A 27,111-nucleotide genomic window follows, 5' to 3' on the forward strand; every position below is an offset into this window, starting at 1 on the left:
AAGTCTCACCTGATTCAGGAAGAACATTCCAACCTTAACAGAGATGTCCACCCAGGAGGGATCTTCCTCTTCAAAACAGTTCTACCTTCACCAGAAGCTGGATCTCATCATTTCATACACTTAAAAAGCCCTTCAGTTATCAGAAGAGCTGAACCTCCTAGACTCACCACCTCTCCAACCCAGACTTCTTGGTTCTAAGGACCAGCACTCTCTGCACCCACTTTAGTTCATTTGGGTTTATTTTTATTAGGACAATCGCCCATAGTCCTTAGGCCAACGTGTAACTCCACAAAAAGTAACCCTTGATTTAGTGAACCACTGATTCCCCAGATGCAACTACCAGCTGCGTCTCTGTGGCCCTCTTGGAGCTCAGTGGTTGGCCGGTGAGTGACTGCCCTCTTGTGGAAATGAAGAATACAGCTGCTTAGAAAAGTACTTGGATCTTTTTTTCTGTCGGCCCTCCACTTCTGGTCTTACCTCCCCCTACAAGCATAACATTTTGGTGTGGGCCACAAAGTTCTTGACCTCAGCCCCAGGCATCATTTTGTCTCCCAAGATCCTCATCCTCAGCCACAATACAAAGCCTGGGTTTCTAGACAGTGGTGGGACTTTGTAGACTCTACTTCTGTGAACCGTGACCTTTAGAAGTCAATGCAGTGCTAAGGAAAGGGTGCTGGACCAGGTATAAATTCATGTTTGATCATTCTGTGTGATCTACTCATAAAAAGAAAAAAAAATCTGTTGATAAGGGGCTACAAGGCCATGACCACTTGAAATACTACAAATCTATTACATTTATAAAATGCTCTAGCAGTTTGGAGAGGAAATCCTTTGGAGAAAAGTGGTGAGTCACGTGTGCATGACTTACAGCTGCTCACCCCAGCTCAGAGCTATATGTGCTATTCTAGGCTAGTGACCCTCAGGCTCCTGCAGACTGGCCAACCCCAATCTTGTTCATCTGGGCCTCTGACCTCAGGGATAGCCACAGTCAGATGCTTTGCTGTTCCCTGAGATAGGAACGGCAGCAGATTGATCAGGGAGGGACTGTCATTTATAAAATGCTCTAGGAGTTTGGATAGGGAATCCTGTTTGTGTCTGCAAACATTTGCCAAGGTTTCTGGGCATGTTTTGCCACTCTTGTGGGGATACAAAGCTCTGTGATGATGAGTGATGGGGATTTCTCACTGAGTCTAAACATCGGTCACCTGCTCCCTGGAGGAGGGGCAGCTAAGGATACCACATGGCCGGCTGAAGCCCCAGGGAGGTGTTCAACTGAAAACTGGAAAAATGATTTGTAATAAAACTGGTTTGCAGCTGAATAAGGAACATGTTTCATTTTAAAAACCAATTTTCTTGTACTTATGTTTTCTCAAAAAGGAAAATCTCTTCCATAGACTGCCTTCCTAGGTTATTCTTGCTGTAGAATTGATGGTTTCACTTAAGTCTGGGAACTAATACTGGATTTAGCTCACTTTCCCTCACTACAGTCTTGGTTAGCAAACTTCAAAGGCTAACAGTGCTTTGTTGACCTCACCACCCACTCATGCTGAAAAGCAACATCTCAGTGAGGTATTTATGACAGGAGTCTGCAGACATTTTTTCACTTACATGAAATCTCACACACTGAAGTGATAGTCAACTGCAAGCAATAAATGTTCCATGAGTCATTTAGTTACCCCACCTTTGAAGATCCTTGTCTTTTTAACTGGTCTTTTATTGAAGGCTGGCAACTGGTATACAAAGGCTCCCTAAAAAAATGTTTTCATTAAGAAATAAGTAGCAAACTAGCAAGAGAGCTGCTTATCCAATAAGTGTGGAGTATTATGGGAGAGTAATAAAGCAAACCTGTTTTAATGAAGTTCTGTTAGTAAAAAGAAGCCTACTGTGCCTGCCTGCCACGGACAGGATCTGTTCCAGGGTTTTATACCCAAAATCTCTGGGCCTCGTGATAACCCTCAAAGGCACATGAGCAGACTTATATTTCTTACATGAGTAAGTAAGGCCCTGCTGTTAGAGGTGGCGCAGAGAACTCAGGTGCTCCTTGTTTTGTCCTAAGCTCTCCCCTCTACACGTCCTCTGAAGCGGACTTCAGAGAAGAGGAAGAATAAGGGCAGGGAGCCCCCACTATGCCACATCCTCATGTTTTAACCAGTGGGTGTCTCTTACACTGGACACCCATCTAAGGTTTTATGTGAAGCGGTTCTGGCTTGATTCAAGATGTACTTCATTTTCTACTTATCACTCCCCCACACCCCCCACTTCATTTATAGCATGTAGAGTCTAGAAAATGTCTGAAACAAAGACATTGTAACTGTGGAAACTCAACCAGGAATCACACTACAGTTGCTATGGGAGCGATCACCAGAGAGATGGGAAAGGGCAGCCAGCAAGACACAAGGGTATAAAACATGGATCATGTCGCTGTAACACAGGGGGTTATGGTGGTTAGAATTGTGAACTGAAGAGACGCATCATCTATTTGCTTATTGCTGTTACTTTGCTGATGAGAAGATACAGAGTCACTGTAGGTAACTTCCATTTAATTTAACATTTATTTTCATTTTATATCCAGATGTCACATTTTCTACATTAAAATATAATCATGCTCAGTCTCCCCACCCCCACCCCTCAGAGAAAAAAGTGAAGACCTTTACACAACTGGAAAGATGGAATGCATAGAGTAGAAAGTCACTACTGCACCTGGGTAACACAGAACACGAACAAACGGCAGACATGGCACAAAAGCAAGCTCAGGGCTCACCAGGAAGGAGCAGGAGTGCACGAAACTCCACCACCTGTGCCACAAGACCACCCTGAAAAGGCAGAGCTGGGTCAGAAAGCAGGGCCAACAGGGGAACAAAGGCTGCTCCTGAACAGTCTGTAATATCCACAAACCTGAGAGCTCCCCACCCCACCTTGTCTTAGCATCTGCTAAACTTTACAGAAACCCCTATTGGCATGTCAGCATGCAGAAGGGTTACAGCTCTTTATTTCTTCCTCTTTTATTGTACCCCAGCTCTTTCTAAACAACAACTCCACTAGTGGTTTTAATTATGATTTTCTTTGCATAGAAACCCAGTAGGGATCCCCAAGGAAGGCATCTCACCACAACCAGATGAATGCCGCTGTGCAAAGGGGCATGATTCTGCATGTTACTCAAAGGGAATCCGAACTCAGAGGTGCTGAGAGAAAAGGATACACCTTTTGTTGATCTATTCATTACATAGGAAAGAGCAGGTGGACAGTAAAAGCCATCTGCTTAGCGCAGAGCACAGACCCACAGGCACACCAATGACCCAGAAGAAAATGCTCAGGAAAGAGCCTCTTGACTCTTTTGAAAGGAGACTTCTTCCAGACCTGATCTTGCTCCTAATTCTGAGACCAAAGCATTTAGCTTCAGATAGGGATTCTCTTGAGGGGGCTGAGGGGTCAGGTCTGAGAGACCCACACAATGAGAACATTATTAGGCAACTACACCACTATGTACAAATACATACATCAATAAGAAACTTCACCTCCATCCCTGCAGCTACTTTAAACAAAGCACTGAAGATCAGGTTTTCTGAACAGGGATATTTTGAAGTCTGTTAGCAGTTTAAGACATTGCAACACTGGCACAATGTTACCTATTCTTTGCTTTTAATTACAGGGTAACAGGTAAACTCCCACACACAGGTGGAGATGGAGGAGTGCGAAAGGAATCAAGAAGACGGAGCCAGTACTTCACAAGAGGTTCACGCCACAGTAGCAAGAACAGCAGCAGCTAGTGCTTTGCAGAGTCTCGAGGGTAAAATTCGCTCAGGGTGCTCTGGGGGATTCGCTTCAGCATTTCTTTGGGGAAGATTCGGAGCAGCTGCCAGCCAATGTCCAAAGTCTCATAAACTGTGCGGTTTTCATAAGGACCTGAAAAAATTGACACTGAATTAATAGCAAGGTCCTTCCTACTTCCAACTCATTAGTGCTATCCAATACTTATTCTGTTAAATGACTAGCAGGCCATGTGGGCATAATACAAGAAAGGAAACAGGTCAGGACTCTCAAGACCGAATGAGAGTGAGTGTGGAGACAAGAGCACAAAGTACCACGGGGAAGAGGGGGGACCATGGGTGAGAGACAGTGGGAGGTCTAGTGTGTGTGTCTGGGGACAGCAGTTTGAGCTGGAACTTGAAGATTTGGGTGGAATGCTTGAAAAATGGAAACCAGACCCAGTGCTTTGTCTAGAGATTAGTCAGAAAGGAGTCAGAACACAGGAGAAATGGTTGAATTTGAGCAAGACAAATACAGATACTAAAAATGGCAATCAAGCACCCAAATACTCAAATAGATCAGTGGATTTCAGAGTTATTATTTTTAATAGCAGAATCACCCCCATCCCCCAAATAAATCTCATTCTTTAACCAAAGAATCAAGAGTGGTTAGGGTTCTGGGTTCCTGTCTCTAGAGATCTTCTCAGTTATCAAGGTTCCGCATTAAGGAAATAAAACCCTCAATGATTATTTATGTTTGGGAATTTTAATATGAATAATGTTTAAGGAGAAGAGGGCACAAATCCCACATGTATCCTTTGAGGCATTATTTCAACAGTAATACACCTACTGTAATTACCAAAAACAGAGTATTTCTAGCATTTCCAGGAACAGGGGAGGGACCAGGTAAACAGCCTAAAACCCATACATTAAATAAGAAAACTCACTATAGATTTTTTTAGTAGTGGGACAACCAATAAATTTACCTTTGAGTCAGGGAGAATGGCCAAGGATATGGGTCAAAACTTTGGTCTAGGGCCTTGGTGTCAGGGTGGCTAGCCAGAAACATGCAGCTTCAACGTCACCCAGGACGTCACTCTAGCCTCACCCACAACTACTGAATCAGAATCTGCATTTTCACAAGATTCCCAGTTGCTTCAAAAGCAAATGAAAGTTTGAGAAATACCAGACTAAGATATTGTAATGGGAATGAAAACAAAAATGGATCTGATGTTTAAAGAGAGAACAAGACAAGTTAGCAAATATTCAATTACTGGAGAGCCAAGGAAGGTTAAGAAGAACGGCCAGTTACTGAGCGTGGAATAGTAGGCATGGCACCCGGAGGAGGCCACACAGGAGGTCACTTAGGAAAACCTTTGATTCTGGTCCTACTGGGCTTGAGGGGATGGTGCCATGACAACAATGGCATTCCTAAATAAAAAGTGGTTAAGAATCATACACAGCAATTTAGAAGCCACAGCAGAGTGAAAAGTCTATGCTTAAGGGGGACGAAAAAAAACCACAGAAAAGTAACTGAGTTTTTTCAAGTATTACCAACCAAGAAGCAGAAGATAAAAAAATAAATAAAGAAAAAATAAATAACTGGATAAACAAGTTAAGATCCTCTCAAGATATTTAGATGGCAGAGGGGAAGGAGCCAGAGGATTAAGGCAAAGAAAGACACGCAGGTCCTTGGAAGAACTTCTCTAACGAGAGGGAAAACTGTGTAGAGACCAGTGTAAATTCTCTGAGAATAGGTCTTAAAAACTACACAAGGTCTTTTATGTTTTTGAGAAAACAGTAATCTTACCCTGAGTAATAAAGCTCCTCTCAAACTTCTGCAGAAATTCCAAGTAAAGAAGATCATCTGAGGTAAGGGCTTCCTCTCCCACCACAGCTTTCATGGCTTGCACATCCTTCCCAATAGCGTAGCAGGCGTACTGAGGAGAGAGCTCGTGTGAATAGACATGGTATGCACATGTGGACTGCTGCAGCTGTCTTCACAAGAGAACACAGGACTGCACACACAATTCACATGAAGCTCATGTGAAAGTATCAAAAGGACTTCATTATATTCTCTCAAAGAAGCCTTCAGGCATGCAATGCACAGATACTACTATACTCTACAAAAATACGCTTCCTCAGTATGCCAATGACCTTACAATTTATATAGCATCTGAAAAAGAACTCAGTTAAAATACAGAGAAATCCATCTCCAAGTTTCATTCAAGAAAAACATTTGTAACATCAAAAAGCTTATCATTTCTACTTTTTAAACTCATGTGACTACTGAAACGAAGGACTTCCAAGAGTATACCACACTGTACCCCTCAGTGGTCTGGTGCTTACCATGCTAAGCTAGAAACATGATAAAGTATCCTTTCCGGGATACTCTAGTATTAAAAATTAAAATGACCATGTGCTTTTTTTTTTTTTTTTAATTATTTTTATAGCACTGGACATGGATTTCTAGCTTGGTGGTTTTAATATTGATTATTAACATCTATCTTTATGAGAAAAATATTATTTTGGTTCAAATTAATGATTACATAACTTTATGAAAGTTTAGTACTAAAATCCTACTTGGACAAGAAGAAGAAAAGTGATGAGAGAAAGAGGAGGAATAGAACAGCAGAAAAGAATGGACTGAGAAAGGCACTCGTTTCTTTTAAACACCATCCTCAGAACATACGTACCAGCTGGTTAGATACATCGGCGTGATCCTTTCTGGTCATACCTTCTCCAATAGCAGACTTCATTAACCGTGAGAGCGAGGGCAGTACATTAATAGGTGGGTAAATCTTGGGTAGAACGGGAGGAAAAAAATAACTATATTTAAGTATGAAATTCAAGTTCTATGGTAAAGTAAAGAAGCATGTGAAACTATTATCCTAAAATTACAAAAACTGCTGCATTTGTTTATAAGATGGGTTCTAATATCTTCCTGGAAAGAAACGGTAGTAAAAAACACTTGTTTTGGGGGGTACTAGGGATTGAACTCAGGGACACTCAACAAATGAGCCACATCCCCAGAGCTATTTTGTATTTTATTTAGAGACAGGGTCTCACTGAGTTGCTTAGTGCCTCGCTTTTGCTGAGGCTGGCTTTGACCTTGTGATGCTCCTGCCTCAGCCTCCTGAGCCACTGGGATTACAGGTGTTTGCCACCACACCTGGCAAGAAACACTTTCTGGCCTAATACTTGAGAATTAAGTCCAAAAACTTGAAAAATTTAAAACAGTACAAGACTGTTTTGAAAAACTAAATTTTCAATATATGCTTGGCACTACCACATCAAGTCTAAACAGTCTTCCAAACTGACTCAAAAAAAAAAAAAAATCCAAAATTAAAAGTTTAACAATAGTTCTACCTAAAAGGACTTTAGAAGCCAGTATTACTACAGAATTATCAACTATTATTTTCCTATTAATAACAAGATTGGCAGGTCTTATACCTTAATGGAATATAATACCCCCTAAAAATTCTTTGAGAAAACTGACTCCATTTTAAGGTATAATAAAGAAAGATGGCAATTCTTAATTCTTGTACTTTGCCCTCACCAGAACTGTAGTTTCAGAAATGACAACTTTATGGCCATATTAAAAACAATTCAAGTTGAAACTTGCTAAGCAAAATAGTTCTTAATAACAAAATCTAAATCACTGCAAGTAAGTGGCTCTATAAGCATCACAGAACTTTAAGTGTGAGATACCTGTCTGTTGTGCAGCTGTCTGTCCACATAGATCTGCCCCTCTGTAATATACCCCGTCAGGTCAGGGATGGGGTGAGTGATATCTGTCAGAGGAAGACATACATAGTGTTAAGCACGTGGCGACCTCATATAACCAGACCACAGGAAGCTAATCAGCATCACCCAAGAATGCCACACAGACCAACTTTCTATGATGGAATGTTCTGTACCTGTGTTAGTATTATATCCACTAGCCAAATGTGATCCTGAACACCCAGAGTGCAGCTAATGAAACTGAAGAGCTTAACTTCAAATTGTATTAATTTTTTATTAGCCTAAATAGAGCCAAATGTGTCTAGGGGCTACATATTATACCATTTAATTTGTTTGGTTACAATAGTTCAGCTGTGTTGGCACTACAAGGTAAACTGGCTGAACTCATAAAAAAAAAAAAAACTACTCTCTCTTCTAGTTATGTGCTTTCCCCTCAATGTATAAATAAAATTCCATTTTAAACACAAAGTTCTCATTCAGAAATGTGGCAACTTTATGTATACTGACAGAACACTCTTAGTCCATAAGCTACCTTAGACAGACATGTGGCATTTGGCTACACAAACAAGAGGGTACTAGACAAGGAGGCAGTGCTTCTCAGGCAGTGCTGAAATGGTCACACAGAACCATACACTTCTAAATCTGCTGAACCAAACAAAGCCATTTTTAGTTACTCCTTTGGCTTTTTTTTTTTTTTTTTTTGGTGGTACTGGGGATTGAACCCAGGACCTTGTGCATGTGAGGCAAGCACTCTAACAACTGAGCCCTAACATCCCTAGCCCTAATTACTATTTGGAAAAATTATTTTCATGTCAGAGGCAGTATAGTGTATCAATTGGTGTGAATTATGAATTTAGACTGTCTAGGTTGTAAATGTTCCACTTCTTATCCATGACAAATTACCTCTCTGTGCCTCAGATCTGCTTCTAAGTTGCTTGATAACCCAATGAATGAATATTTAAAAAGATTCAGAACAGTGCTCAATTATAGTGAGCTATTATTATTTCTGAAAATATCTAAAAAAAAAAACAACAGAGGGGAATTCTCAACAATGTCAGCCCAGGGGTCACCCTGAGCATACACTTGGGCAGGTGCTGCTCTGGATGCTTTCACAGGCACAGTGCAAAAAAGCCAATGCCCATCAGCCCTTGGTTGAAAAAGTTCTGTCTCAAGTCTTGTGGTCTTTACTATCTGTGCTCTTTATGTGGCATTTAACATAAACTACCTTACATTACTGGAGCACATATACATAAGAAACGTCCCCAACTAGACTGAGTATTTACATTTAACAGAAACCAGAAATTCTTAAATTCCTTACATCTAAAACAGTGCCCTGGCAAACTGTAACTAATAAAACCTTAAAATTCAAATTACAAAGCTTTTCTTCCACAAAAATGATGATGATCACGAGTAATTCGGTACAAATAACTAACTAGTTATGGCAAACTCTGAGAGGATAAACTCACAAAAGAATTCCAACTCAACAAGGTAGATGGTCTTCTGGTTTAGAATCAAAGTCCTTGTAACAATTAGGTCTGCTGTGACCCAAAGACCAAGAACTCACCATCATTGGGCATGGTAAGAATAGGGATTTGAGTAATAGAGCCATTTCGACCTTCCACTCGACCAGCGCGCTCATATATTGTGGCTAAATCTGTGTACATGTAGCCTGGGAAACCTCGTCGACCAGGGACCTCTTCCCTGGCTGCTGAAACCTGACAGGCAGTTAAGGAAAATATCACATACCAGAATATAAAAAGCAAAGCTTGGTTAGAACATGTTTGTTTGAATATGCCAAATTAAAATTCAAAAATCTCATCCTATTTATTTTAAATACTATCTCTTAAAGTGATGAGTTGGAAAAATCTACTAAGATCATCAATCAAATTATTCTGCGGCAAGAATGTTTACCAAAAATTTCAGTAACTTGTATTAGGATACCCCAAAATTTCTGGGTGATAAGAACCTTAATATCATTCCAAATTAAACATTTTTGGTACCCAGGGACCACTGAACCACATCCCCAGCCCTATTTTTGTATTTTATTTAGAGACAGGGTCTCACAGAGTTGCTTAGCCCTCGCTTTTGCTGAGGCTGGCTTTGAACTCTATCGATCCTCTTGCCTCAGCCTCCCGAGCTGCTGGGATTACAGGTGTGTGCCACCATGCTCGGCATTTGATTTTCTAAAGGGAAAAAGTTCCAAAGAAAGTGTTGCTAAACTACTTATTTAAATAAATACTACCATCATTAAAAACAGAATTCTGAAAAGAGCTAAAACCTGACAGTGTAGATAAATGGAACTTCTGGGAGAGTAACTGAATGAAGAGCTTATTTACTGTTTTACAGTCAGTTCTTAGCTCACAGAGATGACAGTGTGTTAAGGAGGCTAATAATTTAATCTCGCCCTCTAACATTTCTACCACACTGACAGAAAAGAAGTTGTATTTTCCTAAGTATTTTATTCTATTAATAAATAAGCAATGAGCTTAAAATATGATTAAGAAAATTAATCTATAGAAGCCTATAGAGTTAAGACAACCCTGAAAATTAACCCATTTTGTTTAATACAGGAAATAAGAAGAAAAAGAAAAAGTTACCTCTCGAAGGGCCTCAGCATAAGAGCTCATGTCTGTAAGGATAACCAACACATGCTTCTCACACTGGTACGCCAGGAACTCAGCTGTGGTCAGGGCCAGGCGAGGAGTGATAATTCGTTCAATACTAAAAGGAAAAATAATCCACAGGTCACTCAAAATAAAAGGCCAGAAAACCAAAACAATTCTAGACACAAGAGTATGTTTCCCTTCTGAAGTGTTCAATAAATCAAGGGCAATAAAGCAATTGTGACTTTAAAAATTCTTAAGGCTGTTCTGTGTATTTAAAATATAAGAACTACTTAGTGCTACAAAGTTAAGTTGATCATTTTATAAATGCCCCATAATTTCTCAGAGCTACATGAATTCTCAAAATTAAGAGGGAGTGGTAAGAAAAGAAACAAAGGAAAAAAATGGAAGACAAATTTCCCAAGAACAAGTCACTTGAGTATCAATTATGTGCTAGATAATATAAAAAAATATGACCCCATTTAACATGTACAACACTATGAGAGTAGTATTATTTATCACATTTTTATGAACTTCAGGGTTTAGGTAATTTGCCCAAAACCAAATAACTCCCAAGAAGCAGGGCTGACATCTGAATATAGGGTTACTTCATTCCTATATTCATAGGTAACATTCTGACCCTCATTCTGGGAAAACAGAAAGAAATAGCTCCATTTACTTACGTTGGGTCATTAGCCAAGTTCAAAAAGAGGCAGACATTGTCCATTGAGCCATTTTCTTCAAAGTCAGATTTGAAGAACCGGGCAGTTTCCATGTTTACCTAAATAGCAATGACTTCATCAGTGCTGGGAAGATAAAGACTCTCAACATTTATTACTGATGAAGGCCAAGCTATAGATCTGAATTGTTTCTTCTCTTGAAATTTAAGGTACCCCAAAAATTTTCCCAAAAGTCAACCAAGAGCAGCTCTGTGCAGGAAAAATAATCTTTTAAGTTTCAAGTCAAATGCTAAACTTTAATTCTCAATTTGGCCACAGTGACAAGTTGTTTAAGTTTTCTACTCAGAGAAAAAGTCAGCTATATGTGTAGTTTACAACACTGATCTAGCAACACAAGCAGTTAACTCCACATGTTACACTAACACAGAAAAACTTCATACTTACACCCATAGCAGCAAATACAATGGCAAAATTTTCCTCACAGTAATCCACCACATCTTTGGATTTCTTTACCAAACCAGCCTGGCGACAGATTTGAGCTGCAATCTGATGAAGATTAAAAGAACCAAGTTGAATTCTAAAATAAAATTTCTACAGCAAAATAATTTTTATCCTAACAACTGTGATTATTAATGAAACTGGAAATATTTTAGTGGTTTTACTCAACAAAACTATTTTGTAATTGTTGCAAAGATCCACAAATGGATCAGCTGATATAAATGGACTACATAAACAACACAGTATTGTGTATTTATTAGGTTTCTCAATAAATGATACATTTGGAAATTCTTCCCTATAAATTTCACACCAAACAGACCCTAATTCTCACCTCATTGTGTGGTAACCCAGCAGCAGAGAAGATTGGAATTTTCTGGCCCCGAGCTATACTGTTCATGCCATCTATGGCAGAAATACCAGTCTGAATCATCTCCTCTGGGTAGATTCGACACTGAGGATTGATGGGCTGACCTAATATATTCCAAAAGGGGAAATTTTAGTATGCCTACAAATTATTCATAAATGGAAGTATATATCAAATTGAACTAAAATAAAAAGCTCAAAAAAAAAAAAAAAAAACCCAGAAAGCATTTACTCCTACTCTTAAAACAATGTTATTTTTGAAATCTGAAATAATTTTTTCCTTTAGTCCTCTGTAGACACTCACAAAACATACAGCAATAGTGAGGTTCCTAAAGTGAAATAAAAGTATAGCAAACAAGAGAGAAGTCCTAATTTCACAGCCATGATTTTATCATGAACACTCAGACCCGCCCTAATAAGATTTTTATAATATCTTATGATACTACATTAAAAATTTGAAGACAATTTCTAGAAAAATCAATTTATTAATAAATAAAATATCTGCATAATTTACAACATTGGTTACTACCTCAAAAACCACCAAAACCACTCTCCATCTGGCAAAGGTACCAGACAGACAGAGGTTATTTCCCCCAAACACAGAAATCCATTTAGTGCCCCTACCCATGATGTCGAGGAAGTCTTCAGCCAGTACAGAAGGACCTCTGTCGATGGGTTTTCCTGACCCATTGAACACCCGGCCTGCAAAACATAGTGAGGCAATGCAGAGAACACCCTGACTTCCAAATGGAATTTTTTAAGAGTTTTAGGAAATATGTTTAAAAGAAACAGATCTCTGCTCAGAATGAATAACAATGTCCATTTACCAAGCATATCCTCAGACACTGGTGTTCGGAGAATATCCCCAGTAAACTCACAGGACGTTTTCTTGGCATCTATACCTGAAGTCCCTTCAAATACCTATCAAGAAAGAGAATTAATCAGAAGGGTAAAAGCAACTTGGATCATGGGCACTTACTAGACCAAGAGTCTTGCAAATCAAATGCCACAAGCAAGCTAGTATTGTTTGTTTATTTGTAGCCTTTTTTTAAAAAAAAAAAAAAGAGTTGTTTTTAAAAAGGAATAAAAGAACAAAAGAAAGAAAATTAAAGAAATTCTGATGTCCATAAAGCCTCAAAAATTTTCTGACTCTGTACTCCTTACAGAAATTTTGCCAACCCCTACATAATTTAGGGGAGCATTTTATTTGAGAAAACTGTTTATCTTTATTATCAGAAATACTAAAACTAGGAACTGTAAAAGATAATTTAAAGAAACTGATTCAGACATCATTTGATTTCATATCATCTTCAGTGAATCCTACTTTTTATCTCTCTCTTTTGGTGTGACGATTTTTATTTTTTCCATTTAAAAATCAATAAAACATGAATATTCTTCTCCTGCAGCCAGTAATCAATCTCTAAAGATACTCTCTGAAGAAAAAAACAAGTTGTATTTCCTTTATGTTTTCTGTTTTTGGTACTAAAGACTAAACCAGGGGCACTCTAATGCTGAGCTACACACCCCAGCCCTTTTTATTTTGAGACAGAGTCTTGCTAAATCGTTGAGGTTGATCTAGAACTTACTATCCTCCTACCTCAGTCTCCCAAATTGCTATGATTACAGGCATGCACATCCACCCCTGACCCCTATGTGTTTTTGATTAGGATGCTTACCTGAACCACTGCTTTGGAACCACTAACTTCTAGAACCTGCCCACTTCTCTTCGTGCCATCGGGTAATGTCAAGTGGACAATCTCAGCATATCTGGGAAACTAAATGGGAATAAACAAAGGACCAATAACCAACATTTTAAAAGCTCCCTAAATAATTCTGTATGTCATCTCTACCATAGCATGTGCAACCCTTCCATCCTCCAACACATTAGCTTTGTAAGAATTCATAGCATCCTCTCCAGAGTTTAAGTCCTTATAACACACACCATTGAAAAATGCCAGCAAATATAACTTAGGGTAAAGAAAAAAGAGTTTTATACCCATGAAAACATGCAAGTTAAATGTATTGCTTTTCTTCTGTACACATGTTTGAGAGTATAAAAAGGCATGCTGTCCATCTATAACTATTAAAAAAAAAAAGGTCCTCAATGTTATCTTTTTTTTTTTAAGTTTTTTTTAAAATATTTATTTTTTAGTTTTAGGTAGTTACAATATCTTTATTTTATTTTTATGTGGTGCTGAGAATCGAACCCAGTTCCTCACGCACTCTAGGTGAGCGCTCTACCACTTGAGCCACATCCCCAGCCTCAATGTTGTCTTCTAATAGGCTTGTTTCATTTTAAGCCTTTAATTGATCCAGGTTTATTTTCGGCATCAATTTTTACTTTATTTTTCTTATTTTTCATATGGGAAATGAATGCTTCAACAATATTATAACTAGCACAAGTTGTCTCCCATGGCCTCAAACGTCTCATCTACCAAGCTGACATCTCAGCTGTGAAGACAGCTGGTTTTGGGGCTCTTTATTTTCCCCACTGACTTGCTTATACCTGTTTCAAATCCTACACTCAATTGTTTACTTCTGATTGCGCAACCTGGGTAGCATCAACACCTTTAGTATTTTGAGTTCATTCACTCAAAATACATGGAATCATTCAAAATAAGCAGAATATTAATTTCTTTCCTGGTCTCCCCTCCCCCTTAGGAAATCCCCAAAACTTTCAGTTGTTGGACAGAGAAAACGTCATCTTTGCATTCTGAGTTCTTTCCCCCTTTTAATTTTTTTATTTGTTCTAATTAGTTATACACGACAGTTGAATGCATTTGGACACACGGTACACAAATGGGAGCACAATTTCTCCTTCCTCTGGCTGAACATGGTGTGGAGTCACACTGGTATATTTATATAGGGTGAAAATGTCCATCTCACCCCATCATCCTTCCATCCCCACACGTCCTCCCCTCCCCTCATTCCCCTCTGCACAATCCAAAGTTCCTTCGCACCCCCAGCCCTCATCATGGATCAGCATCCGCTTATCTGAGAAAATATTCAACCTTTTGTTTTTTTGGGTTTGGCTTATTTTGCTTAGCATAATTTTCTCCAGCTTCATCCATTTACCTGCAAATGTCATGATTTCATTCTTCTTTAAGGATGAGTAATATTCCATTCTGTATCTTTCATGGTCTTTCAACTGCTTTATAGTTTTCTCTAAATAATTAGTTACAGGACACTACAGATTTGTGAAGACTGCTCCTGAACCCAGAAGCTGTTCTATACTATCTTTTCTAATCATTTGCCACTTAATGACTTGGGGTTTCTGTTTAATCACTTCAAGAAATAGACAGTTGTTGCCTTTCCAATCCTATTATATTCTAATTTCTCTGCCCTGCAGCATTACTAAGTGTCAAGCACAAAAGATGGATGGTGATGGAGACAATGCATCCTCACCTAGTTCCTGACTCTGATATTGTGATATAAAAAGAAATATATGTGTGGTCTTAGTACTATTCCTGGCCAGAGCTACTAAAACCCTTGTAATTTCCTAAGTGATAGGAGCAATAAAGGTAAAAGGAGCATCTTTCATTTGGCACCCCCCTTTTTAACTGCTTTTATTTTTTTAAATATATGACAGTGGAATGCATCATAATTCTTATTACACATATAGAACACAATTTTTCATATCTTTGTATATAAAGTATGTTCACACCAATTCATGTCTTCATACATGTACTTTGGATAATTATGTCCATCACATTCCACCATCATTGCTAATCCCCTGCCCCATCCCTTCCCCTCATACCCCTCTGCCCTATCTAGAGTTCGTCTTTTCCTCCCATGATCCCTCTCCCTACCCCACTATGAGTCAGCCTCCTTATATCAGAGAAAACATTCAGCATTTGTTCTTTTGGGATTGACTAACTTCACTTAGCATTATCTTCTCCAACTCCATCCATTTACCTGCAAATGCCATGATTTTATTCTCTTTTATTGCTGAGTAATATTCCACTGTGTATATATGCCACATTTTTTTTTATCCATTCATCTACTGAAGGGCATCTAGTTTGGCGCCACAGTTTAGCTATTTTGAATTGTGCTGCTATAAACATTGATGTGACTGTGTTCCTGTACTATGCTGTTTTTAAGTCCTTTGGGTATAGACCGAGGAGAGGGATATAGCTGGGTCAAATTGTGGTTCCATTCCCAGATTTCCAAGGAATCTCCATACTGCTTTCCATATTGGCTACACCAATTTGCAGTCCCACCAACAATGTATGAGTGTACCTTTTTCCCCACATCTTTGCCAACACTTATTGTTGTTCGTCTTCATAATAGCTGCCATTCTGACTGGAGATGATATCTTAGTGTAGTTTTGATTTGCATTTCTCTGACTGCTAGAGATGATGAGCATTTTTTCATATATTTGTTGATTGATTGTCTATCCTCTTCTGAGAAGTGTCTGTTCAGGTCCTTGGCCCATTTGTTGATTGGGTTATTTGTTTTTTCGGTGCTTAGCTTTTTGAGTTCTTTATATACCCTAGAGATTAGTGCTCTATCTGATGTGTGAGGGGTAAAAATTTGCTCCTAAGATGTAGGTAGGCTCTCTATTCACCTCACAGATTGTTTCTTTTGCTGAGAAAAAATTTTTTAGTTTGAGTCCATCCCATTTATTCATCATTGGTTTTAATTCTTGTGCTATAGGAGTCTCATTAAGGAAGTTGGGGCCTAATCCCACATGATAAAGATTAGGGCCTACTTTTTTTCTTCTACTAGACGCAGGGTCTCTGGTTTAATTCCTAGGTCTTTGATCCACTTTGAGTTGAGTTTTGTGCATGGTGAGAGATAGTGGTTTAATTTCATTTTGTTGCACAAGGATTTCCAGTTTTCCCAGCACCATTTGTTGAAAAGGCTATCTTTTCTCCAATGCATGTTTTTGGCACCTTTGTCTAATATAAGATAATTGTAATTTTGTGGGTTAGTGTCTGTGTCCTTTATTCTGTACCATTGGTCTAGCAGTCTGTTTTGGTGCCAATACCATGCTGTTTTTGTTACTATTGCTCTGTAGGATAGTTTAAGGTCTGGTATAATGATGCCACCTGCTTCACTCTTCCTGCTAATGATTGCTTTAGCTATTCTGGGTCTCATATTTTTCCAGATGAATTTCATGACTGCTTTTTCTATTTCTATGAGGAATGCATAAGGCAGCTCTTTCAATCGTATCCGAGTGTACCTTAGGGTGAAGACTTTTGGAAAGCCCCTGAGGATGAGGGGATGAGGTGATTGTCAGGAGAACCAAGCTCTTCATTAGAGGATTTTAACTTTCACCTCATCCTTTGTCCTCTGAGCAGGGGAGAGAGACTGGAGACTGATGTAATCACACTTTGTAATGAAGTCTCCACACAAATCCTAACTGAAGGGATTTAAAGAGCTTCAGAGTTTGTGGAGAATGTATCTATATGCAGAGAGGGTGGCAACCCCAGCTTCATAGGGACAGAAGTTCCTGTGCTCAGGACCCTTCGGGCTTCACCCTATGTATCTCTTCATCTGGTTGTTCATTTGCATCCTTTGTATAGCTCAGTAATGGTAAACTGTTTTGAGATGTGACAAGAGAACCTCTGATTTCAGTCAAATCAGAAAGTAGCTGTGGATAATCTAGGTACCCAATATTTGTGACTGGCATCTGAAGAGAGGCAGTCTTATGGAACTAAGCCCTTAACTTGTGGGTCTGCAGTTAGTGTCAGAACTGAGTTAAATTATAAGACACCCAGTAGGTGTCATTGGAAAACTGACATGAACTGTTGTGGGGTAAAAACCCACATATCTGGTGTCAGAAGTGAAGTACCGAGAACAGGGTTAGAGAAGAGTTCCTTTCACTGATTTAATTGGCAATGTTTCTAGAGTCTCCTTAAGGATGCTGTCTGCTAGGTGGTGGATACCTGGAAAGAGGCTAATTTGTTCTATTCCTTATTTATTAAGAGGCCTCCTTTTATAATAAAATGAGTTAACTTTACCAGATACTTTTTCTGTATTTATTGAGAAGAATATAATTTTTTTCTAGTTTAGTCAAACGTTTGCTTTTAAACTGATATATTTTCTAATATGAAATCAACCTGGTTTACTGGGATCAACACTACTTTGTCATAATTTTACTGCTTTTTTTAACATAGATATTTTTGCTACTATCTGACAGGAATATATTTTATCAAGAATTCTGGAATCTGTGCTAACACTACCTGTTCTCTGGTTTTAGAATTTAATATATGCTACAATAAATTGGAGAGTAGCTCTCTATCCAGACAGAATCCATATAATTATCTGCTCCTTAAGCATATGTGTATGCAATTAAAGCCAGAAACTAAAAACCAAACCAAATCAAGAGAAAAAAAAAAAATCATTCCAAATTTTATGGTATGGAACTATCTTTTAAAACAAAAAAATTTCTTTACCAGTTTTTCCTCAATAAAAGCTATACTTCAGAGTAACAAACTTTTTAGTTCTCTTAAAATTACTTCACAGAGATGTTTTCTAAGTCCTTTCCATTACTGATTCTCACATCCTCCTCAATCACCATTCACAGCACTTATCAACACACACTTAGTATTTCTGCTACATCTGCTTCTCTACTACACTATTCTTATTTTCCACCAGGGGAAGGCTGAGCTCAGATCTTAACACAATTGAAACCTAAATATTTTGTTGAGTTGCTTTTCAGTAATAAACTAATATAAAAATACATATATTAAAAATATTAGCCAAAATTTATTTAGCAAATAATGTAGGAAAAAAGATAAAGAAATAAAGCTTCTTTTAAGTGTAATCTCTATTTTTTTTTTTTTTTTTTATAAAACATTAACAGGCACTTGCCTAAGTCTTATACATCCTGAGATCAATATGTTGAGACTTTGCCTAATTTGTAGACTAGTATGAAACTGTGGCCAGAAGGTGAACTTGCTAGGGTTAATTTCAAGATTTATTTGTAAAGATACTTTGTCGTACACAAAAATATTATTTTAATGATAAGCTTAAGAAACAACAAACTTTGTCCTTTCTTATAAGAAATGCTTCTCACTTTATTTTCTGCTTCCATGGGGACCACAGGCCAAACATACAACCATCATTAGCCTGTCAATAAAGTGGTAATCATGTGTTTCTCCCCTGACCCACCCCAAGAACAACTAATGTAGAACTACTCTTCTAGACAACAAGTATATAAATTACTTTCTCTGAGAACATTCTGATCACAGAGGTCAGGCAGGAAGCATAGCCTGAGACATCCAACTAAACTGTAGTCTATGCCTCACTTTCTAAGCTAACAGTAAGTGTTTATAATTTTTACTTATAGGTAAAAATCCAACATACCCAAAGATTTTTACAACAAACTGAATAAGTATACCCTATTCTTTGTTTTAGGTTATGGTCACTATTGAGATAATCTGTTCTTATATATTCATTACTTCAAAACCAATGTCAGGCTCTAAAAGTAACAAAGCTTACTCAACAGCTTAAAATTTAGTAGAAATAAGATAAGTACTATAAAAATTAACAATAAAATATAAGATACCATGTATCTGTATAATATCCTAAAGGTTATAAAACATAATAAATATTATTGCTGGTTTTCTTTCTATCTAATAAAACTATTGAGTAGGATTGGGGATTCCTCCCCCCAATTTGCAGATGATGGACTCACAGAAACAAATAGAACCTATACTAAGCAGTACTGAAATCCAGTGTTCTGACTTTTGGTCTCCAATTTGTTTCCTACATAATACTGACATTCAGACCACAGGATAGCTTTAAAATCATAATAAAATCTAAAGTATATGGAATAGTAGTTAACACCACACTTTTAATTACATAAATGATTTGATCATAACAGACAGTGGATTACCTTAACTTGATCTAAGATCACCAGTGGACCATTGACTCCTGAAACTGTCTTGTATGCTGAAAAGAAACACAGAAGAGTCAACTTTAGTCAAGAGCACAAGAGCCTAAATTACCTTCTCTATTACTACCAAAAAAACTTCTACTTTATTCCATCTATTATAATATGGAACACTGAACAGCTAATCAATTTTTTTTAACAAAATGAATTTGTAAAATATGCCTTACTATTTTTCATAATATACTCTCATCAAAAATATTTTGAATCTTATTGGCCGAGCCACTGTTCTAAGCACCCCATACAAAAACAGGTACAGAGGCTGCCTGCCTTTAGAAGTTGAGTTTTCATGCAGGGAGGGGGAATTTCAATGTGATGAGATAAGGGCTCTGAGATAAGGGTACTAACTGAGGCTTGCAGAGGATTCCTGGGAGCACAGCAAAAACAGAATAATAAAGTTCCTATCTTGGAGAGAAAAGGAAAAGCTTTATAGAGGAGGTGGCACTTAACTAAGTAGGTCAGGAAGGAAAAGGAATCTTAACAACAAAACTCACAAATGAGCTGCAAAAAAAAAAAAAAAAAGAAAAGTGAGAAAATGTATTCTGTAAAGTAAAATCATAAAAAATATTGAAAAGAGCCTGAGAAACAGATAATGGGCAATGGGATAAAATGCTAGGGGTCAATTAAGATAAGCAATCTTAAAAAAAAAAAAAAAAAAAAAAAGTCAAATATTACTACCAGGTTGGAGACTGATAATTCACAGCCAAGTATTCCCTAGAAATAAACTGTTACTCTACAAGGTATTAGCCATATCCTTCATTTTAGAAAGAAGGTAGTCATCCTTCCTAGTGAAAGAGATTAGGTATAAAAAAGAACATTTAGAGAGCTGGGAATATAGCTCAGTTGGTAGCTTGCTTGCCTCGCATGCTCAAGTCCCTGGGTTCAATCCCCAACACCAAAGGGGGGAAAAAAAAAAGGAACGTTTAGGACAAGGGAACTCAAACAGAAAACTTCAGAATTCACTAAGTTTCATAATCAAAACAGTTACAAAACACATGACATAAATTTTAGAAGAAAATTATTACAAAGTTTGAAACAATTTATATGAAGCTGTTAAGCAATTAGGAATTTTTTCACTTGCTTGATTTGAGGTCTTCAAATGAACTTGGACAGAGATTCCTGGCACAAATATGAACTCCCAAGAATGAGGAAACCATTTAATAACCAGTCTGTCCACTCAAGGGGCTCTAAAATTTACAAACTCAATTCCTCCACCGTGTTACAAATGATCAGTAACCGTAATGGTCTCAACAGAGGCCCCCAACCTGATTGAGGTTTTTTGTTTGTTTGTTTTTTTCAACTTGCATATCACAAGTTGAAAAATAGATGCCTGAATGAATGAGAATGTAAGAGGATCACTCATTTCCCTTATAATTATTAGAAAGATTCCTTTTGTGGCATTTTCTATCACTTTTAGGAAAACCTTCCTTATTGTTCTCATTTAAAAGACTCCAAACATTGTTTTTCAATGAATTTCTAAAATTACTATAAAGATATGGGAAGTGAGCTACATCAGAAACATGTCTTCTTGAAACCCAATTTTTTTAAAAATGCAAAAACACAGACCTTCTAAAAACCTTCATCTAAACAGTGTAGAATGAAAGGGAATGAAGCTTTGAGATAAGCTTTATAAAGCTCTGTCCTGAATAAAATACATCATTAAAATCCCTCAAGTTCTTAAAATTCTCTTTAATTTTTAACAAAATAGACTCTTTTCTGAAAATCTAAACTCTACAACATCTACGCATTGGAATCTTGTGTTTAAAATTCAAATTCATGCCAAACTATGAAGTTTTGCCAGTCAGGAGCAAAAAGCATGATCAAGAAAAAGAAACATTAGTCATGGCTTTTCCTGGAAACAGCGAATGGAGCTGACTTCTACTACAGGAGATTCTACTTCCTCAAAAGAAGAGTCTTCTAAATTTTCAACATTATCTAGACTTTAAAAAGTGTGCAAATAAACCCTGTAAGTTACTTGATGAACATTAACAACACCCAAGCCACATCTGATGAGTGCCTGTCAGGAATTCTCATTTAACCTCCATCACACACGTGAGTTAGAGATTATTTCACATTTTAGAAGAGAAAAAATTATTCTTAGAGAAATTAAATAACTTGCCCAAGGATCTGAATCTCCAGTCATTTGGTCTTTAAACCACTGCAACACAAATTCTCAAACAGAAATAAGTTGGTTGGTTGTGTGACAGGGTACATTCTAGCACTTATTTGCAAGAATTATATACCAGTACCATCCCAAATAATTTCACCAATCTGCAATTTTAGCTCAGAAAAGTAGGTATTTTTTTTTTTACTATTTTGCCCCAGGCATTATTTCCCTTGTGTCCACATTCTGTCATTACTACAGAAGAATCTTTCTCCAGTGGAGTCACAGCTGCTGGAAGAAATCTAGCAGAGAAAGGAATATCTCAGGAGGTGCTGCAGCAGTTTTCCCTCACTAGAAATCATGAAAAATGTGAGGAGGCCACTTCTGGTGCAAACGAGAGGTGAAACATGTTTAAATTGACATGTGAAAACTGAGCTAATAAATACTACAACTCAAACAAGGTAAAAAAATATATATACTACCAAATTTTGTATTTGGAGAGTGTCATGCTTTTACAGATCATTTTCAGATCAATTATCTGATTTTACCTTCACAAAACACTGTGAAGTAAGCAAGGCTGATACAATCTCACTTTACACTTAAGGAAATAAAATCCCTAAGAAATCTGCTACCAAATGGAGGAACCAGGCTTACAAATTAATTATAAAGTTTGTATTCTATGACCTTATAGCATTTTTTTTACCTTAGTCCCCATTATAATTTAAAAATATGGAGATGACACATTCCTAATATTTGGACTACAAGAAAACTAAGCAGAAAATGCATCTGATGCTACTACCTTTTATCCCTCAATTATCCAGCCTTCCTCACCTTTACCATCAAATAGTCCAAAGCAGAGATATCAAAGCACAGCTGTCAAAAACATTAAGTTGCTCTTCAAAAGGTTAGTTATTAATTATTTTATTTATCAAAATCGCTCTTCTCTTAGAAATTTTCTAAGAACTTGAGTCCATAGGTGAGTGTGTGGTGGATGATCAGAAAGCTAACAATATAGTAGAAACATGCTTATATTACATACTTAGCACATTTTACAGCCGAAAAGCCACATCTTTGGTTCTGAAACACACATGATAAATACTGAAAAATCAAAATCCACAAAGGTTTTAAGGAATACATATTTCAGATGACATCCCCTTCCTTCTGCTTGATAAGAGATTGTTCAACACTATGAATGCCTTTAATGATTGCCACACATTCAAAGAGAAAACTCAACAGCCATTGCATAATAAGAGTCCTAGTCTTTTAGGCTCCACCTTAATAGCAAAACAAAAACTCAGAGCAATCATCTTCTATTGTGTAAGAAGAGAAAACTAACCCTGAGCAGTAGGCACCTGAGAGAGAAGTTCTAGAAAAATCAAGCAAAACATTCTTTTATGACTTTTGCTGGGGCAAGCTCTGCTTCATGATGTAAGAAACTTAAGATTAGTTGATTGAGGGTCTCAAGAAAAATGGAGATCACAAAATATTTAGCACTGAAAAGCTCTATGTATATTATTGAATTTTTCTCAAGGATTAACAGAAAAGTCTTCCTTTCCTGTGACTTTAGAAATTCTATTGAAAAAAAAAAAGGAATTCAATTGAAGTTTTCAAAATTATTTACTAATTTCAAAGCTGAACAGATATTTCCATTTCTTTTTGACAGTCCTATAATCCTGAAGTTGTTTCTTAACAGGATCTAATTTGTACAGTGAAACTGCCAATACTATTCCATTCTTTCATTCAAAAGGCATATATTAGGGGCTGTGTGTGTAGCTTAGTGGTGAAGAGCTTGTCAAGCATGCGCAAGGTCCTGTGTTCAATCTCTAGTATGAGAAAGAAAAAAGAAAGAGAAATTTAAGCATATATTAAATAGCTACAACCACCTTAGATACCATCATCAATCTTTCATTACAAAAATTAAGATGTTAAGCTGGGTGTGGTGGTGTAGGCCTGTAATCCCAGCAACTCAGGAGGTTAAGCAGGACTGAAGTGCAAGTTCAAGGCTAGCCTTAGCAACTATGTGAGACCCTCAGCTACTTGGTGAAATCCTCAGCAATTTGGTAAAGTCCTGTTTCAAAATTAAAAACAAAAAGGGATGTGACTTAGTGGCAGAGCACAAATGGGTTCAATTCCCAGTACCACCACCATCAAAAAAAAAAGATGTTAACCAATATTTACTCAGAAGCATATAAAACCACTAATTAGAACCAAAAAAAGATGTGGCAAAATAGGAAAAAAATTCAAATCAAGTTCCAAGCCCATATATATTACTTATGTTTAGAATGACTCACATATGGAAGGGAAACTGTTCAGAACAATTAGGTATTGTAACTCCCTACTCTGATTCCATCCATATTAAGAATTTACCCATTAAATTATTAAAACAAGGGGCTTACATGCAAGTTATACAAGAATTTATAGAATACCTTCTATGTCAGGCAATGTAGAAGGTACTAGAGATACAAAATGGATCCCTGACCTATAAAGGTCCCATTTTAAGCAAGATGCTGCAACAGTTTTGTGGGGAAGTTCTTCAGCCATTGGTTGACATACAAAATGTGAAGAAATTATGAGAGTACTCTTTAAACAATGTTATTATTTTTTGTTCATATTCTGAATTGACATTGATATATTCTGAATTGACACTGAAGACTGTACCTTTAAGACCTTTTTCTAGAGGCACCATTAATGTCTATCTGTTCTGCCCAAAGCAAAGCATACAAATGCAATTCATAAGAGAATTGGTAGTTCCTAGGTACACTTTGCCAAGGTTTATTTAAGAATGCAACATCTATCAATTTCTCAAAAATTTACCTCAGCTCATATAACCCCCCACAGGCATTTCTGATTTAAAGAATTTCCACTGTAAAAAGCCCATCTCAGCAATCTACACATTCGAATACGTTTTCCTTCTTCCTTAGGCTGCAGTGCTATCACATGACCCAGTGACAGATCAGGATGGGATTAGTCAGGCTGGAGAGTGCTTCACTAAAACCCTTCCTCTGAAATTCTTTTTAACCAATGAGCCACCCACAAATAGATAGGCTGGGAATTAAACAGCACAAATGCAGTCTCGTTATTTGGGGAAACATCAGGTACTTTTCCAAGCTTTTAAAAAAAGTATTTCATCCCCAGTTCCTAAGGAAGCTGTTGAAGAGGTCTGATGTTAACAACTATTATCTTTAATAATCAAGAACCATTTCTTTTGGAACTGCTGAACCATCATCTACCTAAACCTAATTTATTAAGGCTCTTTATAATCAGAACACTTAAGCCTATGCATATATGCTAGATAAGGGAAAAACTGCTTGGCTTTCCCAAAGAACCTTGCACTCGACCTAGTTTGGTTAACTGGTCAATAATTGAAGAGGCAATGACAGAAAAAAAAAAAAAAAAAGCCCAAGGGGAATTAGGAAACCTGGATTTTCATTTTCCTGCTCTGTCAATAATTGGAGATGTCTGAAGCCTGGCAAGTCCTATCTTCCCAGAACCTTTGGCTTCTCACCTGTAAAATGAGAGGGCTGGACTGGATGACTTGCAGGGTACTTTTCAGCTCTAAGGTTCTCTGGTATCTAGGTGTTCCCGCGAAGCAGCCCCTCCACCCAACAAGACACATCTCCTTCTGGCTGTGGGCCTGACCTCCATCCACCAAAGGCCTGACCACGTCAGCGAAGGCACTACACAGTCCGCCTTCCCAGAAGCTTACGACCTGCCCTGAGGTCCTCACTAGGGGGAGGAGATGGGAAGGGGCGTTCCCTCGACCCCTAGACCTTCAAACCAGGTCAGGAGAAGATTAAGATCGGAGAGACGAGGGCTCCTCCGGGACAGGCAAGTGCCTGTGAATGCTCCAGCCCAGGCAGGCTGGAGAGGGAAGGGCAGTAGCCACGAGCCCACCAACCCCAGGAAAGTTCCCGCTAGTGCTCTTGCGCTCTGCCCACGTAAGTCGTGGAAATGTCAAGCACACGCAAATCTCCTAGAGACACACTTGTGGGTCTCCGGAGAGGGGGAAAAAAAATCACCCCGCCCTCTGGCTGAGCAGGTGAGCGGGAGCAAAGGGCTAGGCGAAGAAGCGAAGACTGTTTCTCCGCTGCTTTCATATACTCACTGAGGCGAGGCTGGGAGAGGTAGTTCCGACTGACTGCCAGCGCTTGTTCCCGAGATCCCGCCATGGGCCCACTGGCGGACACGGGTAGCTCGGGTGCGGCCCCGTTCACAATCCCCCGCACCGCCCGCAGCGCCATCTTGTCTCCTCCGTCCCGACTGGCCCCACAGCAGCGCGGCGCAGGCGCAGATATACTAGGGCGGCCCGCGCACCAGTCTCCGCCCAGGCGCGCTGCGGAGACCCATCTTGGCTCCGCCCCCTTCGCGGCTCACCGCCCCCAGCCTCGTGACTCGGGCTCCGCGTGGGCGGGGCTGAGAGCGCGCAGAGGAGAGGAGCTGACCAGCGTGCTGGGAGGGCCGGCGCTCGCCAGGGAGAGGGAAAAGGAAGCAAAAGAGGGGCCAGATTGAGCAAGAGGGGAACACGTTCAAGAAAAGGCCAATTGATGTCCATTTTAGAATTGCCTTTCATTGCATTGAATGAAGAAAACTTAAACTATCAAACGCACCTTGAAAAACAGGGGAAATGTGAGACTCTATGACCAGGGTACTATGAGCCATTATTTGTTTCCCTTTGCTATCTCACTACCCAATTCTTTAACTCCTGTATCCATTCAACAAACACCTGTTGGTTTGTTTTAAGGTGTGGGCATTAGTGTGAAAGACACACAGGAACAGATTTGAAAGCTACACAAGGGTCAGAACTAAAATAGGATGACAGGCTGCAGAAGATGACAGTCCAGGTTTGATGGAGCTTGAATAGATTCTGGCGCCATTTACAGGACTGGCACAGAGAAGGAGAGAGACATTTTGCTGCTGATGAAAGAGGGAAACTATTCTGTTTGGGAATCTGTTAGGCTTCCTTGGATTGTTTGTAAATATCCAAGAAGACATCTGGGATGAACTAAGATTTGTGACGTATAAACAAATTGATAATGAGGACCTGAAAAAGACAAAGCAAAGATTGTGTATAGAGTGGGAAGCTGTTCAAGGTCCACTTTTAGGGGGATCACTAAGATGAGTGGATGGACAAAGGAAAAGTATCCTGCAGTCAAACTTGAAAGGTTATAAGAGATGAAAAGGACCCAGAGCACATGTTCCACAAGCCAAAAGAAAACAAAAATTTAATTTGTTATTACCCCAAACAGAAGAGAAAGCAAGTAATGGAAGGACTGTACGTATTCATTGTGTTTGACCATGAGAAGATCATGGTGATAACTGATGAAGAAAATCAAACTTTTTTACATGGGAGGAAGATTTGGGGGATGAATTGTATATAATGGTGGTATGCAAGTTGAACATCCCTATCCAAAAGTCCAAATTTTTGGAGTATTTTATACTCCAAAATGCAAACATTTTGAGTGTCAGCATGATG

General features: G+C 38.4%; 1 protein-coding gene across 1 annotated transcript; it reads right to left on the reverse strand.

The window, feature by feature from the left end:
* Positions 1–2,533: 2,533 nt before the first annotated feature.
* On the reverse strand, positions 2,534–25,960 carry Atp6v1b2 (ATPase H+ transporting V1 subunit B2). The gene is made up of 14 exons (XM_015499531.2): positions 25,744–25,960; positions 19,481–19,536; positions 13,311–13,409; positions 12,462–12,555; positions 12,259–12,336; positions 11,603–11,742; positions 11,218–11,319; positions 10,777–10,874; positions 10,088–10,211; positions 9,055–9,205; positions 7,458–7,540; positions 6,443–6,547; positions 5,557–5,686; positions 2,534–3,903 (listed from the first exon to the last, which is right to left on the reverse strand). The coding sequence occupies exons 1-14, from the start codon at positions 25,877–25,879 to the stop codon at positions 3,764–3,766; spliced, it is 1,536 nt and encodes a 511-aa protein (XP_015355017.1). The 5' UTR covers positions 25,880–25,960; the 3' UTR covers positions 2,534–3,763.
* Between the last annotated feature and the right edge of the window lie 1,151 nt (positions 25,961–27,111).

The sequence above is a fragment of the Marmota marmota genome, unplaced genomic scaffold (assembly GCF_001458135.2).
Source record: "Marmota marmota marmota unplaced genomic scaffold, marMar, whole genome shotgun sequence".
Taxonomy (NCBI): Eukaryota; Metazoa; Chordata; class Mammalia; order Rodentia; family Sciuridae; genus Marmota; species Marmota marmota.